The sequence below is a fragment of the Telopea speciosissima genome, chromosome 1, assembly GCF_018873765.1.
Source record: "Telopea speciosissima isolate NSW1024214 ecotype Mountain lineage chromosome 1, Tspe_v1, whole genome shotgun sequence".
Taxonomy (NCBI): domain Eukaryota; kingdom Viridiplantae; phylum Streptophyta; class Magnoliopsida; order Proteales; family Proteaceae; genus Telopea; species Telopea speciosissima.
Genome location: NC_057916.1, coordinates 76416344 through 76435269, shown reverse-complemented (window position 1 = coordinate 76435269; position 18926 = coordinate 76416344). Strand labels below are relative to the sequence as shown.

At 37.9% G+C, this 18926-nt stretch overlaps 1 protein-coding gene across 2 annotated transcripts; it reads right to left on the bottom strand.

Moving 5' to 3' along the window:
- Positions 1–3374: 3374 nt before the first annotated feature.
- On the bottom strand, positions 3375–5032 carry LOC122644783. Of its 2 annotated transcripts, none has more exons than XM_043838170.1 (3): positions 4934–5032; positions 4354–4691; positions 3375–3524 (listed from the first exon to the last, which is right to left on the bottom strand). In XM_043838170.1, the coding sequence occupies exons 1-3, from the start codon at positions 5007–5009 to the stop codon at positions 3378–3380; spliced, it is 561 nt and encodes a 186-aa protein (XP_043694105.1). In that variant the 5' UTR covers positions 5010–5032; the 3' UTR covers positions 3375–3377. The 2 variants fall into 2 exon arrangements, with proteins under 2 accessions (XP_043694105.1, XP_043694107.1); XM_043838172.1 differs by having other exon boundaries at positions 3375–3529; positions 4359–4691.
- Positions 5033–18926: the final 13894 nt, after the last annotated feature.

The following is an 18926-nucleotide window of genomic DNA, read 5'->3' as shown; positions in this document are numbered from 1 at the left end:
GTGTGAACTGTGAAGTGATAGACTAGCTGATCTTGGTCTAGCAGTTGGGTCTGCACAAGTATGAGGCAGGAGAGACTACAAGAAAACAGACAAATCCAAAAGAAGAAGAGAGCTGTCTCAGTCGAAGAAGAAGGACCTGCGACAGGAGAGACTACAAGACCTCTGACCCTCTCCTTGTCCTAGACTTCTGTTAGGGAGTCTGGGAGCCTGAAATCATCAATATGAGGGATCCCTCAATGGGCAGCGCTTCAGCAATAGCTCCCCCCCCCCCAACGGGCAGCGATTTGTAGAAGACTGATGTTTGTTCCATGATTACCAGCAAAACTAAGAATGGATTCAAATAGTTATTTTTTTGGAATGTCTTGAGATCATCAACCGTCCTCAGTTTATTGCAGTTTTACCAGAACTTACCTTTGCTGGAGGATGCTGGGCCAGAGGAACTCCACCGTGTTTGGGGGTTGTCTTCTACAAACCGCAGGAACTGATGTAAGAAAACCCATAACTCGTTTTTAGGGGTTTTGAGAAGAATTAGAATTAGGGTAAAATAAGGATTTAAAATAGGTCATTGAACTAAAAGGGTAAAACGGTCTTTTTATTTACAAAATTAACAGTTTACTAACACATTGTGAAATTAAGGGGTTTTTTGAAATAGTGAAACTAAGGGGGGTTGTATGTAATTTGCTCTTTTAAATTTTTTTTTTTTTGATAGTTGTATTTCAGAGTTGCATGGAGATAGAATGGATCAGCCTGAGCAATAGAGACATGGGCCTACAAAATTAGTTTAAAAACCTAGAATTGGATACGAATTTCAGGGATTTTGATTTGAATGATCAAAACCCTTGAAAATGGAATTGGAAAGAAGGGAAAAAGAATTCTCTCTGGGAGTGTGGCCTATGCCAACACTCCCATGAGTCTATCTCTCTCCTTCCCATATGAAAAGACACCTCTGCCCCCTTGTTTTGAGGAGGAGAGATATAGAAAAATGGGAATATTGGCGTAGGCCACACTCTCGGACAGAAAACTATTTCTCGGAAAAAAAAAGCAAAGATTTTTAAAAATCTATGATTTTATTATAATTTTTTATTCAAATCTTGTAGATTTTGCTCAAGAGTTACCATTCAATGAATTTCTATTATTCTTTGAACCAAATATAGAATGAGTTCGATTTCTTTGCACGTACGTGCAGGTGCACGTACATATGAGATGCAACCACCTATCATTTTTTTGCTATTTATAAAAGGAGGAGGGGTATTTATGAAAACAAAATAAACATGTGATTGACTTTGAGAAGTACGTTCACCTACATATGTGTAGATGATCCATGTTCATATGGAATTACCGAAGCCTCACTAGTTTCATTTCCACGAGCCTCACATAAATGTTTAAGTGATGACATGTGTTCAATCTACTTCCATTATGACTGTATGTAAGGGATGGTATTTATGGAAGCAAAAAGAACATGTCATCACCTAATTCCAAGATGTGTTATTCAAATCAAAAGACTTAACTAGAAAATACCACACAAGAAGTCAAATTGGATCAACTTCAAGAATACATCTTCGAGTTGAAAATATTGAGATACAAATTTATATTTACAAACGCCAACGACCCATCAACTAGTAGGAGATGAACCAGATCGCGCATGAATTTTTTTGTGGTTGACCATATGATCCTTGTATTTTCTTTCCTTTTGCCTTGTCCAAGGCTTTTATGGTGCCCATTAGTTTCTCATTAATTTGGCTTGTCTCCTACGTTATGGCTTTGTATTCTTTGTACTTTGAACAAGTTAGTTTTTCACACAAAATAAAAAGTATATACATGTACTGTAGAATATGTAGATGTTTTTTCAGGGTCTTCTACTACTGTAAGTCTGTAACTAGTTACAAGAGGCAAAAACTACGAATGAGCCTTTGCCTTGCTTCCAGATTTGGTATGATTTCTATTTCAATTTCGAATTAGTGTCATGAAATAGTCAATAAATAGATTTTTGGTCAAAAAATGAAAATTAGTTTAGTTGCGCCAATTTGAAATATTCCAAGAATAGTAAATCCATTTGCTAGTTCAATTTCTGAGAATAAATTCACTATATTTCTTTGGGTGAGGGTGCGGGCATGGGCGGGGCTGGGAAAGGAGTGGTGATGATGGCGATAGTGGTGGGGGCATGATGGTGATGAGACCATCAAGAGATCTAATAAAAAATTTTATGGTATTTTATTTTTAACACGAAATTACTGCTTTGCCCATCAAATTAGCCACTTGCCACTTAAAGAGCAAGAGTGAAATGAATTTCTATTTCAAAATTGAATCAACTCCTCAAAGAAAGTCAATGGAGAGAATAGAATTCATCTCATGAAATTGAAATGAAGTGTAAAAATAAAAAAATAAATAATTTCCGAAATAGAAATCATGCCATGAAATTGAAATAAAAATCATATCAAATAAGGCATAATAATCAATCAAAAACCAATTCTGGCTTTGTGGGTTTGGTTAAACAAGATCGAAGACTGAAAGAGAATGTCCACAGAGCGAATCGTATTAATCGAACTAAAAAGTTGTCCTATGGGTTACAATATTATTAGAAGTAAAGTAGACTTGCTGCTTACAAGGCTACGATGCACTGTTACCTTGGAACTGACCCCATTGATGTGTTTTTAGGCTTCTACTATAGGAGAGCTGCCATGGTAATCACCCTAGTTATGGGTGATTTGGAATTTTGAACTTTTGGCATGAGATTTCTTTCAGAACAATGTAACAATTGTTAGGGTTGGGCGTGTCTTGTGTTATGCAGGTTCATATAATTGTAATTGGTTTGTACTTGTAATTTAGATGGGTTTTGTGTCCATTACATGTACGTGGTATAATTGTAATTGTTTGGGGATTAAGATTTTGGATTTCCTTATATATTTTCTGTGTGGAAAACCCTGGTAACAAGTAAAGGAGGAACACTTTATGAGGTGAAGAGGGGTGTAAAGAGTTTTTCAGGAAATAGTGAAAAAGATCTAGAACACTTTGTTTGCTTGGGTTCTTCTTCGTAGTTGGGCATTCGTTCCCAACAACACTTTGATTTGAATCTATAAATTATGTTTATAAGTAGATGGATAATGTATCATACAGTACTTGACACACCATAGCTCTCAACTACAATTAATTATACTTCTTTCGGCATTGATTGTATTATATGAAAACCCTACGCAGCCAATGTAAAGAGAAAGAGACACTCATCACACGAAAACCTTAAAAAGTTATACAAAGTAACATACAGTCCCTGGTGTGACACAATGTTGTATCAGCTTGTCTAGTAGGTAGTAGCTTAATTTTATGAAGTGTACTATCATTAAATAGGGGAATATCCATCCAAGAATAATGTCTCAGTAAGTTTACATGGGAGACATTGCTGGTGCAACAACGGATTTCATGGGGAAACTGTCGGATTTTGGAGCTGGTGCGACGAAACCAGAGCTTTTCATCTCAGACAATGCTCTTCGTGCGTTTGCTCCTTGTGCTTCACATAATTTGGGAAGAAAAACTCCTGCGTTTTACAAATTATATAAAGTATAGATGAGTGTTTGAGATGTTGGAAGTTATAGAGGTGTAATCCATTTAACATTAGCTAGCTTATTAAGGTCCTTGGTGTGTTCAGACTTGAGGAGCTCTCTCCACCAAATGGTTTGAGGTTTTGGGTTGGGCCCTTCAACATAGTATCATGATCCACATTCCTTTGTTATTCTCCTTTAAATTGTGTACCTACTACGTGTAGAACAGTATTGCTAAATACTACATGCATGTGAGAGAGTGATAAAAACATTAAGTTTTGATAAATATTTATTTTTCGTATTAAAAAAAAAAAAGTTAAAATCATGAAAAATTCATTTCTGTTTTTTTTTTTCTCACGAAATCAGTTTCAAATGTTTAAGAAAAATTCATAGCATGTCTAGCCAAAAGATTGGATCATTTCAAATTTATTGCCACATAGAAATATCAGTGGAGACTGTGGAGTGCATAGTATAGTTCAATGCACAAGCAAAGAGCCCACGAGACTGGATCATGTCCTTGTAGAAGTACCGTCCAAAGCCCTCTAGGGCCACTCACATGGAATCCACTCCTCCTGTGTGTCTCAGGGTGGATTCCATGTGACTGGCTCTTGGATGGGGTATTTGTACAAGGACATGATCTGCGCTCAGAGTGCACCACTACAAGCAAACCCATAGCCATATGTATGTTGAGTGAGATCAGTCATAGAGGTATACTCTCACATGTGCGAGAATATCTCTCCATCGATCTAATGCCTTAATGTTTTGGGATGGACCCTCCAACAGTTTTAATTTGTTTAAGAATTAATTAAGTTTTTGCAGTTATACCTTCACCAGCGGCTAGATTAAAGAAGAGGTCAACAATGTTGGGGCAGTTGTGGTAGCAACAAGAAGAGCAGAGTTTGTGGGTGAAGCGAGACTCAAGGAGGGAATCAGAGGATATCCCCAGAGAGTTACGGTCCAGACCACAAGCCTCGATGCACTGGTCTGTTTCGATCAAATCCTTCACATTCTCCGCCTCTATCTCCGACGTCCGGCAACTGTAAACCTCCTCTCCACTCCTCCTCACGCTCTTCTCAAGAACACACCTTTTCCCTGCTGATGATACCGCGAAGGCACACTTGTCCTTCTCCAGTTTCTCACACTTTATGGTTCCTTCTCCTGCAACCCCCTCATTAAAGCTAATTAGCTTATGATATATGGGAGAAATGGAGAATGTTCTCTGTGCTGTAGCAGCGTAGGCTGTGCCCAGGCACATGGGCCTGCCACTCAAGGGAGCAGGGTGGTCATTGCACCCACCCCCATGTGCCTGGCACAGCCTGTGCTCCAGCAAAGAGAACAGCGCCTCTATAAATCTATAGTAGAGCAGAACAAATGTATATACAGAAACACATAAAACATACCTAGGGTGCCTTGCACAGTTAGAGTGAGTGCAAGAGCCAGGCATGCCAAGGCCTTCAAGCTAAAGAAAGAAGCCATTTCAACTCGAATTAAACAAAGGTAAGTGATCAAATGGGGCGGAGCAGCTAGCTTAGTTTAGCTTTGCTTTGCTATGCTAGGCACCGTGGTTTGGGTTGGAAGATCCATGAGAGATGTGGAGGGCTATTTATAGCATTTCAAAGTGAACCAAAAACCCTTGTGAATGGTGAAGTAGGAGGGGAAACCAAGGAAGGAGTTGGGTTGGTGTGAAGAAGACTTTGAGAGTGACCCCACTTGAAACGTATTCTTAGATCATGGAGAAAGAAAGAAAGCCTTACTAGTTGGGTTTTTGTTGAAATGTTTTAACTAATTTCTTTGTTCTTTGGTCCTTAGAGTCAAGATGAGTTCCCATAGTCATGGAACTTAGATTGGTTTTTTCAATGGGAAGCTACATGGTAAGTGTCATCTCCTTAACAATAACGTCTTTTAAGGGTTTTATTAGTATTTCGTTTATGACTAAACTGTACAAGGGTGTCAAAACCTAAATGAACCGGTCCGATCTGACCCGATTGAGTCCAACCCATACTGAACGAGGCCTTATCAATTCGACTTCGTTTACGTGGGAGAGCACCATCCGGTTTTGGCTCAGTTCGGGCTAAACACACTGGCCATCGATTAACCCGACCGATTAGACCAAACCGAATCGAACACTGAAACAACTCCTGAACCTTAATAACCCTACCTAATCCCTACCCAAAACCAGTCAGTATCCGGCTTCCAACCCAAACCGAATCGAATTGAAACCGATTTCACAAGCTGAACAGAACCTGAATCCAATCTGAATCCGAAAAATACTTATTGGTTCGATTTTGGTTTCCCTGAAACTCACATCGAAACCAAAAAACCCAAACCAAACCACCCGATTGACACCTTTACTTAATTGTATATTAACAGGTTTAGTCATAACTCGTGATATCGAAGGCTTTGATCTTTGAATGAAACTCAAGTAAAAGTATACTTGGGTTTTTCTTCTTCTTCGTCTTCGTCTTCGTCTTCGTCTTCTTCTTCGTCTTCCTTACCCGTCATTCACGGGTAAACCCAATCCATTACTGCTTCTAATGTTGACTAGTTTGGGGGGTTCTAGCTACTAGACTAATAGAAGTCTGAAGATTAGTCTCTGGACTCTGGAAATCGCTATCGGTACTTGGAAACTTTGAAACTACAGTTGATCAAAGAAACCCATAATGGACACGTGTTGAATGATAATATGTCAAGATCTTACGTACTTTCAGAGACGCAATACCCTTTTTAACTTCTTCTTCATTTCCTGCGCCCCCAGAGGCTTCTGCCGTCTGGTGCGGAGGAAATCCCGTGGTTAATTAGCGCCACCATAATTTGGCGGTTTTGGTTTGGACTTTGGACCGGTGGTAAGCAAGGCCGACCAATCCGACCTGGTTTTATAATAAAATGGGTTGGGCTTCGTCATGGGTATTGGGTCAATATAGGTTGTTTAACATACTCTAAAGGCCCATCTTCGACTTGTCCAGCCCATTTTCTGGTTAAGCTCTACGTAGACCTTAAAATTGTCTATTTTTAATGGGTCGACGGACGGTTCCTGTCCGAGGCATGGGCAGGGGAGACCCAAGGTGGGCAGAAGGGTCATTTCATGTGGGGAGGAGAGAGAAAGACACAGGGGTACTAACTGAGGCTACGCCAAGATAGCAACCATTTCCTATTTTTAATATTTGAGAGAGGGTTCTTCCCCTAATTAGAACAAGAGGCATAGGAAAGTGCACCAATGAGGGTTGATAGAACGGTATCATAAATAGGAAAGTCATTTCACATGAGGAGGAGAGATAAAGAGAGGATGCTACTTTACCCTCCAGCCTCCAGGTCAGCTTAGAGAACCTTTTCTCTTGATCTTTAGGAAAAAAAATTCTCTTTAGTGCCTTAATCTTGCGGTGGCTTGCAGTTCGGGCATGAGAGTTCAACAAGTGGAAGATGCGACATCCAACGCCAATGGTATTGGGCTTGAGAAGAAAGAAAAAAAAAAAACTGGGTTAATTGAGCTCGCACCATTGGATAAGCATCTTCCACGTGTTGAACTCTCAGACCTGAACTGCAAGGCACCACAAGATAAAGGAATTGCAGAGGATTTAAATCCTTATATTATTACTGCAAGGCTAAACTTCCTGATGACCCTTATTATTCACTAATTGTTTAACTTGTGAGTAATAAATTCAGTATTTACCAAGAGAACATCCAGACCTTTTGGATTTCAGACCTATTACTCTTTTAGAAACTGAAACCCATACATGATACAAAAAATAAAACGAAACAAAGGAAATTAAGAACAATCTATCAACCAGAACGCAACGATATACGTGGTTCGAACTTTTAGCGGCCTTTTAAAGAGAACAACCACAAAGTCATATAATACAAGACATCAACCCTCAACAACTCTAAGCATTGGGGGGTTTGATCCAAACATAAGTTGTGTCAACCGACCTCCAACCTATATCACCCCCGGATCCAGATTCTCTACTGCCGAGCTGCCCGACAGGACCGTGTTATCCAGACACGGTGTTATGCGCAAAGACCGCTTTACCCCACTCGAACAAGGCATTTGGACAGGGATAAGGTAGACATTGTGCGCAATACTGTATCTGGACAGCATGGTCCTGCTGGACAACTCGACAATAGAGGATCCAAATTGTATCACCCCCACCCTATTGCCCATTCTTTTTCTTTCTTCCCTTTATTTTGTTTGGGAAACAATAGTATAATTTGTTTTCATGTTAGTTTTCGAAAAGGAAGAGCTCTATCACTAGAGGGAGAAGAGGACAACCCAACCCATATTGCCATCCTTAGGTATGGCTTCGGAAGGGATCCAAATGGTCCTACTCCTAACTCCTGCCAACCATTTTTTGTCTTACACGTTTAGTACATCAATGATCAATCTTCCTCTGAATAGACTGTTTGAACAATCTTGCGTAAGGGACTTTTGCTTATGCCTTTTAAGTGCCACATACTCATTTGAAATGTACATTTTTTTTCTTAAATTTTGCTCCGTTTGTTTCAGAAAATTTTCCATGATGAAAATTATTCCAATGTTGAAAAAATATACGAATTTTACATGTTGGAAAATTGTAAAATTTTACGCTAAAACCAACTGAGTCAACAAGGCTTTATTTGTTTGACAATAAAATAGGTGAAAGTGATTTAAAAAAGAAAAGAAAAGAAAAGGAATTGCACGACACGACAGATTCTTTTACATGCCCCCTCACAAACTACGGAGAGTCATCCTCTCTCTCTCTCTCTCTCTCTCTCACATTAGAAAAAGGGAAAAGTTTTCAGCCGTGTAAGTCGTGTATGTGAGAGGGTCTCTCACAAAGAATTGAAAAAATCATAAATCCCCACCCATTAATTAATGCCTTGAAACTCCCACCCTCTCACATACACGGTTTACACGACCGTGTATGAAAACTTTCTCCTTAAAAAAATCCATTATTTTATGGTTTATAACCTTCTACGACCATTGGTGCAAACTGTAGGTGTTGGAGAAAACCCTCACCCTTAAAAAAATTATGGTGAGAGATTGCTTCCAGGTTGTAGGGCCACTGAGGGTGCATGTACTGGCATTTACGTGAATTAGATTTCTGATTTCACAAGGGATGGATGGTAATTTTGTTCGCTCATGTGTCTGGGTGTAGGGGATATGCAACCCCAGGCAATGTTCTTATCCTAAAAATTATTGAAAATTTATATTAGAAAAAGAATAAGCGACATTAATTCTTAGAATGAGACCTATGTTTTATGTCAAAACCTGATAAATATAGTAAAGGAAGTAAAATTACTTTTCTTTATTCCTCAACTTTCAAAGATTTTTACGCCAAAATAGAAGGAGCCAAAGAGAGTTAAAAATCTCTTCATTAAATTCATTTCGTGTAAATTCTATTTAAAAATTTTTTGGCCTAGCAAATCAAATTGAAAATTTGTTATATAATAAAAGTTGTTAAAATCAATATTCTTAACCAAATTTAAAAACTCTTATTTTGCCACAGGCCGGATCTCTTGGGAGTGCACCATGCAAGTATAATTGAAGGGAAACATACTGTTTATAGGACTTACCTGTGTCAAAGTGTAATATATGAATCATTTTTACAAGATATATATTTTTCGAGTACACATGTGAAATAATAGAATTTAACAGAAAAAATTTGTTATACTAAAAGGAAAAAAAATTTAAGGTTGCTACTTTTTTCCACTAACTTTGATTACAACGAGATTTTCCTTTTTAATAATTAAGTAGATAATAAAGTAATCATTATTTTACTACTTAAAGTTTGGTTTTTCTAATGTTTTCTATGTTTTAATATGAATTTGGTTAACCATGTCCATCTAGTTTTGTTTTTGTTTTATTTTTTTTTTGGTAAACACCATGTATGTAGTATGTACTTGGGTAGAAAGAAAGTTTTTATTTTTGTTTTCAGATAAAATATCAGCTAAATTTCAAGTAAAGCTTTTTATTTTCTAACATAGATTTTATCTGAAAATTTCCTTGTACTTGATTATTGAACCTAAATGAAACCCAAATGGTGGAAGATGATTCAGGAAGCCCTCAACAGGGACAAGGCTTCTTGAGTTGAGTACCCTACACGTAGGGGTATATATGGTGGTCCTGTTGGTTCAATGGTCACTTGAGCCTCTTCTGGTAGAGATGGAGTCCCACTTCATATTGACTGAAATGTCCTCGTGAGTCCATTGGACTCAAGATTATTGAACTTGGAATTGGGTTCCGGATCGTGTTTAGTTGATTTTAGATTCGATTTAGTTGGGATCAAGTTACAATTGGTCAGAGTCGACGGAACCCTAAAAATCCAATATGGATCTCACTCTCGACCGATTGGTATCAAGATCGGGCTCGACCAATTCTGATCTGAATGGACTGTTATGTCAAAAATATTTTTTAGGGATGTAGGAACATTCATTCCAAGGGTAGCTAGGGATAGTTATCTATATTGTAGATTTACCACACTGTTGCATGTAGCCCTGGCAGGGTTTAAAAACCCGAATCAGGGAACCAAATCAGTCCCGCCCGACCCAGAATTGGAAAGGAACCTCTTAAAAAAAAGAGATCCTCCAACAGGAGCATCTAAATTTGTTTTATCTAGAACCTGGTGGCTTAATCCACCTCCTTTTCTTGTAAGTATGACTTTTCTCAGCAGGAGATCCTCTTCTACTGATTTTCTTTAATATAAGTTTAGTCTCTTGTCCAAAAATTAGAATTATCTCAAATACTTCATTACCCCTTCTTATTTTTAAATAGATTATAATAAAAAATATAAAGAACAAATAGTAATCGATTTGATCAAAGTTACAATCACTCCCTCCACGACTGAGATCTTTCTTGAGAGATTTTCTCCATCCTTAATTAGAGGCACACGGGTAAATCCTTGTCGGTCTTCACGTTAGGGTATTCATAGAGATCATTACTTTTACATGAAACCCCAACACCAAACAATTCCCGAAATCTCTCTCTCTCTCTCTCTCTCTCTCTCTATTTCCAAAAAAATGTATTCAAACAAAAATCATCTATATACCAAAAAAAAAAAAAACAAAAAAATAAAAGGAGAAAACCAAAAAATAGAAGCAAAAGAAACCAAACCCCCAACCTTTGGGGGAGAATCTTTTATGAACTGCTTTCCTGTTCAATCTTCCCTTCTCTTCACAGTGTTCTCTTTTGCTTTTTAAAACTTTTAGCTGGTGGAGTGTATTGGGTTCTCATGCTTGCCATAATCTTAGCCCATATGATTCCTTTCTTCTCACAACAGAAAAAGGCAAAAAAACCCACAAATCCGCATAAAAAGCTCATTATGATTTCTCCAAAACAAGTGGTGATCATTTGGTGGTTATTTCGAACTTCAAATATATTCCTTAGACCTCAGTTCTCCTCTCAAGTGGCTGGCCAAGTCCCAACCTACACAAAGAAGATAAAATAAAGAATCCCAAGTTCAGAATTGTTGGGCCTGACCCGAATAGGCTAATAAAGTGGCCCCAAAACAACTTCATTTTCCTTTAAGTTCACATGAAATGGATCATGAAAGCGAATGCTCTTCACAGGCCTTAGAATTTGGAGACATTGAGAGTAAAAGATCAATAAACCATGGAATTGATTTCTTTCCTCAATAATTTACTCATCTCCAACCATTCTCATTAAGAAAGCAAATAAATGAGATCTCTCTCATATGAAGACAAACCACTCTGTTCTTTGTTGATATTAATGTCCAACCAACCCTAGAGTTTGGTTTCTTTCTCATTCACGTATAAGATTTTGCAAACTTGACATCAATTGAAGCCTTCACTCACATGAACTGGTGGAAAAATAGATGATCATGATAAGACATGATCAGCTCCAATATCATCTTCAGAACCTCATTAAGCTCAAGTGTTCTTGATGATATATCAACAAGAGAGGGAAGGTTCTCTGATGATGATGAAGAAGTTGCAGAAGCAGTAATTGGGTTCTATCATCAATGTTTCAAGTCGGTTCAGATGTCACTGTCGACAGTTAGATCCCATTGATTGGATGTTCAAGATTGGAAGTGACCCCATTAATGGAAAGCAAACAAGGATGAGAAAATGTGAACCACATATTTGGCAAGTAATGGTACTGTGTTTCTGTGTATGTTCAATGCATGCAGTACTTACTCCTTACCAATCTTGGCATCCTTAACCTTCTCTATGAATCATTGTTATCGATTAACAAACCTAGTACCTTATATCCAACAATTAAGTTTCAAATCAAGGAAAATGAAGAAAATTAAAATTTGTTTAGGCTTTTAGGGCCAACAATCTCCCCTTCAGCTTTTGCCACCTGCGATAACGGTAGCACCTGAGCCTCGAAAGGACCAACAATTACAATGAAAGGTAGATGGTTTTCCAAAATATGATCATCCATCCATGAATTAAGCTCATAAAAAATTTGGGTTTTTCTCTAACCTGATCATATTAGAACTACAAGGACTAACTTCATAACAATTCAAAGAGTAATCGTGAAACTGAATTGGACAAGCCGTGGACAGCAAACCTGTCATGGAATGGAGGCTATATCAAATCAAATAACTGAGAACTGGCAAATAAGTTCCAACACCCACATGGAACAACAGTCAGAGAGATGCTTTCTGGGCACCAACCACACACCACCTGTAAGGCTATACAGTGTCACAATAACAAACAGTTGGTGTACAAATCAAACAAAAAAGCATCAGTTCTGCAAAATTTAATGTGTAATCAAACTCAAATTAAATTCCTTACAATAGAATGGACCCCTTAAGGCTCTATCTTCTTGAACAATTGCAAACACAAATCCAAATAAGAAAACACAAAACTACCTACATTTGATCCTCTACCAGGTATTCATATTACTTCAGATGTGAAGAATTACTGAAACAAAACTCATAAATGTCAAGTAAAGTAAGAAGAACTGACTGGTTATGGAATTTTATCTTCAAATATATTAAGAACACAGGAAGTTTTCTATAGAAGTGATGAAGCCATGAAGGTGACCCATCATCCACAGTCTTCAAAGGCTTGCCATCTTCTTTCTTTAATAAACAGAAATACATAAAATAACACCAAATCCATTCCCCAAACCCAACCCCCCCCCCCCCCCCCAAAAAAGAAAAGAAAAGAAAAGAAAAGAAAAGAAGTATCTTCCCCCCAAAAAAGAAAAGAAAAGAAAAGAAATATCTTCCTTTTTTCCCCTTTTCCCCCTTTTTCCCCTTTTCATCTTTGCCTGAAAGGAAGAATAAGAACATAAACAGAAAACATATTTTTCCAAAACAAAAGAAATAGTATTAAATTCTCAACCTTATTAATGAGAAAAACTACCTTAAAGGCTTAAGAACAAGCCTACTTGGATGCCAAAACCACTTTTGGTAGAAGGAAAACCGCTTTAACAGAACAAGCTTAATTGAAGCATATCTTCTTCACAGAAGCGTAGCTGGACAAGAAATGTGAAGCCATCAGATGCAGAATTCCAAAGGGATCGCATGATCTAATGATACTTAGCAGAACTGATACAGAGAGAACTAAAACCCTAATAGAGTAGTAGTCTTTGCTGCATAAACTGCTAGAGAATCGGATCAATGCGATCCCTTTGGAATTCACCAGCTGCAACTAAATGAATAAACAGAAAAACCATTTCTGGTTTTGCATAAACCACTATAGTTTCCCACTCCAATTCCAATTCCAATTCCCATACCCATACCCGTTCTTGGGTTCCGTTTTCTTTTATAGACCACGAAACGTCTGGCTGTTTTCCGTCACTTTCTCGCCGTTATGTTCACGCATTTGTAGTGAGAGCGGGAAGTGGGATATTCCATCCTTTTCAAATGACTAAAATGCCCTTGGAACTCAAATAACTTGAAATCACATGTCATGCATGCCTCATGAGGAAAAGATGTGTCGTGTTACGGTTCTAAGAATCGGAATCGGAATCGAACCGGTTGGATCTAATTTTCAATTCTTGCTGAATCTTGTAATCGGGGTTTTCTAGGGTTCAGGCCAATTTTGGCCGGGGAAGCCGGTTCTGCTTCCTCCAACAATGATGGTGTATGATTCAATTATCTAAGGGATATCAATCGGTTGTTTCGGTCCAATTTCGATCAGCCTGAATTTGATTTCGGGTCCAGTTTAGTCAAGGTTTTTATCGATGTCCTCTTATCAGGTTATTATTGGTCCTATATTGGTTTCGATTTGGTTCGATTTCAGTGTTACATAAAAGTTTTTTTTTAAAAAAAAAATAGTAATAAACATGGTTTTTTTCTTCTTCCGATTTCTTAACAGTTTTTTATCGGTTTGATCAATCTCCGAAAACCCCAATCCGAAACTACTCGATAAGGATTCGATTTTGATTTGATCAGTTCAACTAGTTCGGGTTGGATATTGACACCCCTACAATTATTTGTACTAGCAATTTTCGATTTTTAAGAGATGTGGTTGGGGTGGTTTGGACCAGTCTAGCTATTTTGGTGGGCATGGCTGGTTGTTTCTTGTTTCATCCATTTGGATATCACAAGTTTAAGAATTAAAGATAGTTGCTTTCCATGGATGTAATAGCAGTTTCCATTAATTCTTAGGCTTTTTGACTAAATTGAATTTCAATTCTCTATTTTACCAAAAAAAAAAAAAACAAAACTTCAATTCTCTATACTTATTGCCTCTTTGATGTGGCAATATCTTACCCACTATTAGAAGCTGATGAGATAAGAATTTGGATAATGCACTCTAGGTAGGAGGGTCATGTGAACCATGTAATTGACATGTAATTTTAAACCAAAAATAAATAAAAATAAGGGAAAAAGATCTCTATTTGGTGGTAGGGGTGCAAGTTTGGCCCTGTTGGCTCGAACCCGCCCTGAACCCGAACAAGGCCTGGGCTGAGATACTTGACCTTGAGGATGGATCAGGGCCGGAAATTACTGGCCTTGAGTCAGGGTCGGGTCGGGTTAGGGTTGAGGCTTGCCCGGCCTAGCCTGATCCTGTTTTAAGTTATACTATAATATATATATTGATATATATATATATATATTATAAACTTTAAATGTCACACATATTTTGTTATATAATATATTATATATGAAAATAATAAGTGATAATATATTTTATTATAGTGTTATTTTATGTAAAATTGATAATTTTCTCCTAGACCCTGCCCAACTCGGTCTGGTCCATGCATCTCTACCTTCTCCCACTCTATGATTAGGGCCAATTAGGGCCAATCAGGGTCAGCCCGGCCTGACCCTGAGGGCTGGTCAGGGTTGGATTTTCCAGGCCCTGAGTTAGGGTCGGGTTGGGCCTGGGCCCAGCTAAGGGGAGTCAGGGTTGGGCTAGGATTTTGAAAAGTGCAGCCCAACCCGACTCTGTTGCAGCCCTACTTGGTGGTGTTTCCTAAAATCGTCATCCCCTCCAATTCGCTGCCCCCCTCAACTTCTCCAATTCTTCACATGGGGGTAGAAATGACCACCCTACCCCCTACTTGAAAACACTGCCCAAGGTGGGGTCGACTCCCCCCTATTAGAGGAATTGGAGGTGCCCGCATAATTATTAAGTTTCCTACTCCGTCTCACAAGCATCAGGAAATAATGCCTCTGTCCCCTGATAGATACTCAGACGTGGTCCCCCATTGACCCAAACGCTTGTGTAGAGACCATATGATCAATTAGGGATCCCTTGCCTTAAAATAAATATGGAGAAGTATTTATTAAGAAATCCTCCCATATAAGATAGGTATACTTAACAAAGTTAAAATTGAAGAATTGAATAATAATTAGTGGGCAAAGTGACATGTACACAATCTAAAAGTTTGCTCAATCTGTCTAGTGATTTATTGACCATATCAGCTCCCCAACTAAATAAAAGTGGCCATCTCTCCTAGAGGGTCCTTCCAAGGATACCCACATGGAGTAGCAGTTACCAAATTAAAGGCAAATAATCAATACTGGAATAAAAAGTGCAAGAGAATGGGAACCTTGTTGCCCTCAATTTAGTAAAAATTAGGGTTAACTCATAAATTGATAATAAAGCAGGTTATTTAAGAATGAAGGGGAGGCTCATAAAAAAAAATTTAAAAAATAATAATAATAAAGGATAACAAGAAGAAGGATTTGAGAGTGTTCAAATTAGGGGAAAAGGCTGGATACATAGCCGGTATACCGCAAGCTAGCGTCCATTCTTGATCTCTCTTTCTCCTCCTTTGTCTCTTCTGTATGATGCCCCATTCCGTGCCCGTATTGGTGCCACCCGCAAACTTACTACATGTGGGCAGTGTGCCTATTCCTCTCCTTTAAACTAGATATGCAATTGAAAAAAATCAGCCTACTTATAGAAGAAAAGATGAATGGGTCCAAATGGTTCAAGGAGGGTCTTTACCCTACCTTGAATGGGAGGAATATTATAGTGTTTTTGAGATTTTTGGCCAATACACATTCACCCATTTATAACTCTTATTCACCTCAGTTGTAGGGAAATTATGAGACATGGTTTCCATTGTGATTTTGGTTGGGCCCTTTGCTTTGGATTCCAATGGAGCTTAGGAATCAACTTATTACTTAGTTTAGAAATTATTCGTTGGATCTTATAATATCCTTTTTCACCCCCCTTTTTGCTATTTATTGGGCCATTTTGAATGCAACTCAATTCCTATTGTAGCTATAACTACTTTAAATCTTCTATTGCCCCAAAGGTGGGGAGAAAAATGAAACAGTTTTCCTAGAAATGATGATCCCTAGAGAAGATGATGAGGATCTGTCATTGGAGAGTTTTATTCTTTGGTTCTTATGGCTTTTGTTACTTGAAGCAAGGATTAGAATTAGCTTCAAAGTAACAACAAATTTGTTTATTGGAGAGGCGTATCCAATGCATGAGGTTCCTGCCACTGTAGGGTTTAGGGAGGGTCATAATGTACGCAGCCTTACCCTTGCTTCACAGTGAGGCTATTTCCAAAGACTCAATCCCGTAACCACTTGATCACAATGAAATCACCTTACCGTTGCACCAAGGTCCACCCTCATACATGATTAACATAAAATACAAATAACTTTATTTGTATTTTTAATAAAATTATGTAAATTGTATTTGATAGTCTTAATCATGATTTTACCTATTAAAAGCAAACCAAACCCAAGGTTTCATTTTCTTGCATAGCCGGATTTACCATGACAAGAGTAACTTATACATTATGGGTCCCCCCCTCCCTCACCCATCTCTATTGATTACTTCCAACAAACCAACAAGCTAAAAATAGGTTGTTTTCTGTTTACTCCAGACCCTTAAATTAAAAAAATTAGTTCTTGCAAATTCTCAGAAAAGAAAGGGTATGATTATGATTTTGGAGAATCCCATCAGAGCCCAGGTGTATTTTTGGGCTCTGGTCATCACCTTTACCTGTTTACTGGTTTTTGTCCTCAAAAAAAAAAAAAAAAAATAGAAAGGGAAACAAAGTAAAAAGGGTACATTTCTCTATCATTTCAGGGTGGGTCACTCTCATCTTTTTTTTTTTTTAACTTTGAAACTAGGAAAAATACCCTTTTTCTTCTCTAATTGATTTTTTTAGCCATTTGGATTTTGAGGTAGTTAAGAAAGAAAAAAGAAAAAAAAAAAGAACCTTTAATGAAGATGAAGAAAATGATGATGAAGATGATGGGTCTCATGTAGGGGTAGGGCACAAGAAGTGGAGGATACAGTAGAGAAGGAATAGAAGAAGAAGATGACGAGGGGAAAGAGGGAAAGAGGGAAAGAGAGAAGAAAAGGAAAAGATGGCACTGTGGCCAACGTGTTTAAAAGAAGAAGCACTAAGGTGGTTGCCGGTAATCATGAAGGCATAGAGGATACTGGGCCTCTCTATTTACTGCTTTGGGCCGTTAGGACTTAGGAGTTGCAATCGTACCAGCTAAGCTTGACAGGAAGACCTTCAACACCCACTCCATCTCAGATAGTGACTCTCTGTCTCTCTCTCTCTCCACCGTATTCCTTTTCATTGAACAGCTCAAGAATTTGGTAGCCTTATGCAAAGTTTGAAGTATGTATAGACCAAAAAAATTCTTAGTTTTCCATTAGATCTACCCTCACCCCAAATTCTTTATTTTGCTTTGGATTAGTGATCCATGCAATTAGCATTAAGGATTGACAATTTTTGTGTGTGATCTATTTTAGGTTTTTTTTTTTATGAGGATTTGAATGTGTAAAAAAAAAGCCCCAAATCAGAATTTCTTGATTATTTAAAATTACCCAAAAATTAATAAAATGAGAAATGATTGATGAAGTGATATGCATGCAATTATTTGCATTTAAATTTAGGGTTATATCATATGTGATCAGTATTTTTGTTGTAATATTGAAAAAAAGGGAGAAAGAACGATACTAGGGGTGTGACGATCATTTTGTACGGTCTTGTATCTGGGTGCAGGGGCCACACACCGCACATGCCTAGGTTGCAATCTTTTTCCCTAAAAGAATCAATTTTGTTGCACATGTACCACCACAAGGTCACATCTTCTTGCCATGAAAGATTTGGATGGCCACGGCAAATCTCAGTGATAGAGTATCCTACACCTAGTTAATTTTGGCTTGAAACAAGCACCAAAAAGGGGTAAAAAAAGTGAGGGAAGCAGTTTTTTGTATGCACACTCCCATGTGTCTATCTTCCTCCTCCTTAAAATACGGGGGTAGAGATGTCTTTTCACATGGGGAGGAGAGAGATAGACTCATGGGAATGTTGGCGTAGGCCACACTCCCGGACAGAACTTTTTCCCAAAAAGTGAGTTTAAAGTTAAGGCCGAGTTTTCCTTCAGCCACAGAGGGCATTTTGGAGAACACACTAAAACCTAGGAGGGGTTTGTAAACCCTAAAATAGTGGGAATCCATGGAAAAATATCACTTCAATTTGCCTGGCCGTCAATTTCCTCAATTCCCTCTAATAGAGGGAGGTGGACCCCACCCCGAGCAGTGTGTTCAGACAGAGGGTCATTTCTGCCACCCTAATAGATGGAATTGAGGAAATTGAGGGACATACAAATTGAGGAGATAAAGATTCGGGAATCCATTTATAGGGTGTAAGGGTGTCAAAACCAAATCGAAACCGAATCGAACCGTTTAAATCGAAACCGGCAGACCGTTTAGTTAAATGGTCTGGTTATGGTTTTAAAAATGACACCATTTATTTAATCGATTTGATTCGATTTAGACTGATTAATCCAACGGTTTCAAATCGTATAATCCAATTAAAACCGATTATAACCAAACTGTCTAATTGTTTAAAAACCTAACAACTTTCTTTTTTTTATAAACAAAAAATCAAAACCTACCAAATAGCAACTACTAAGTAATCACGTTTCTTCATTAATGATTTCATTTCTCAAACAAAAAAAAAAAACTAATAACTTAGTAAAGTAATAAGTAATAACTAATATTAGT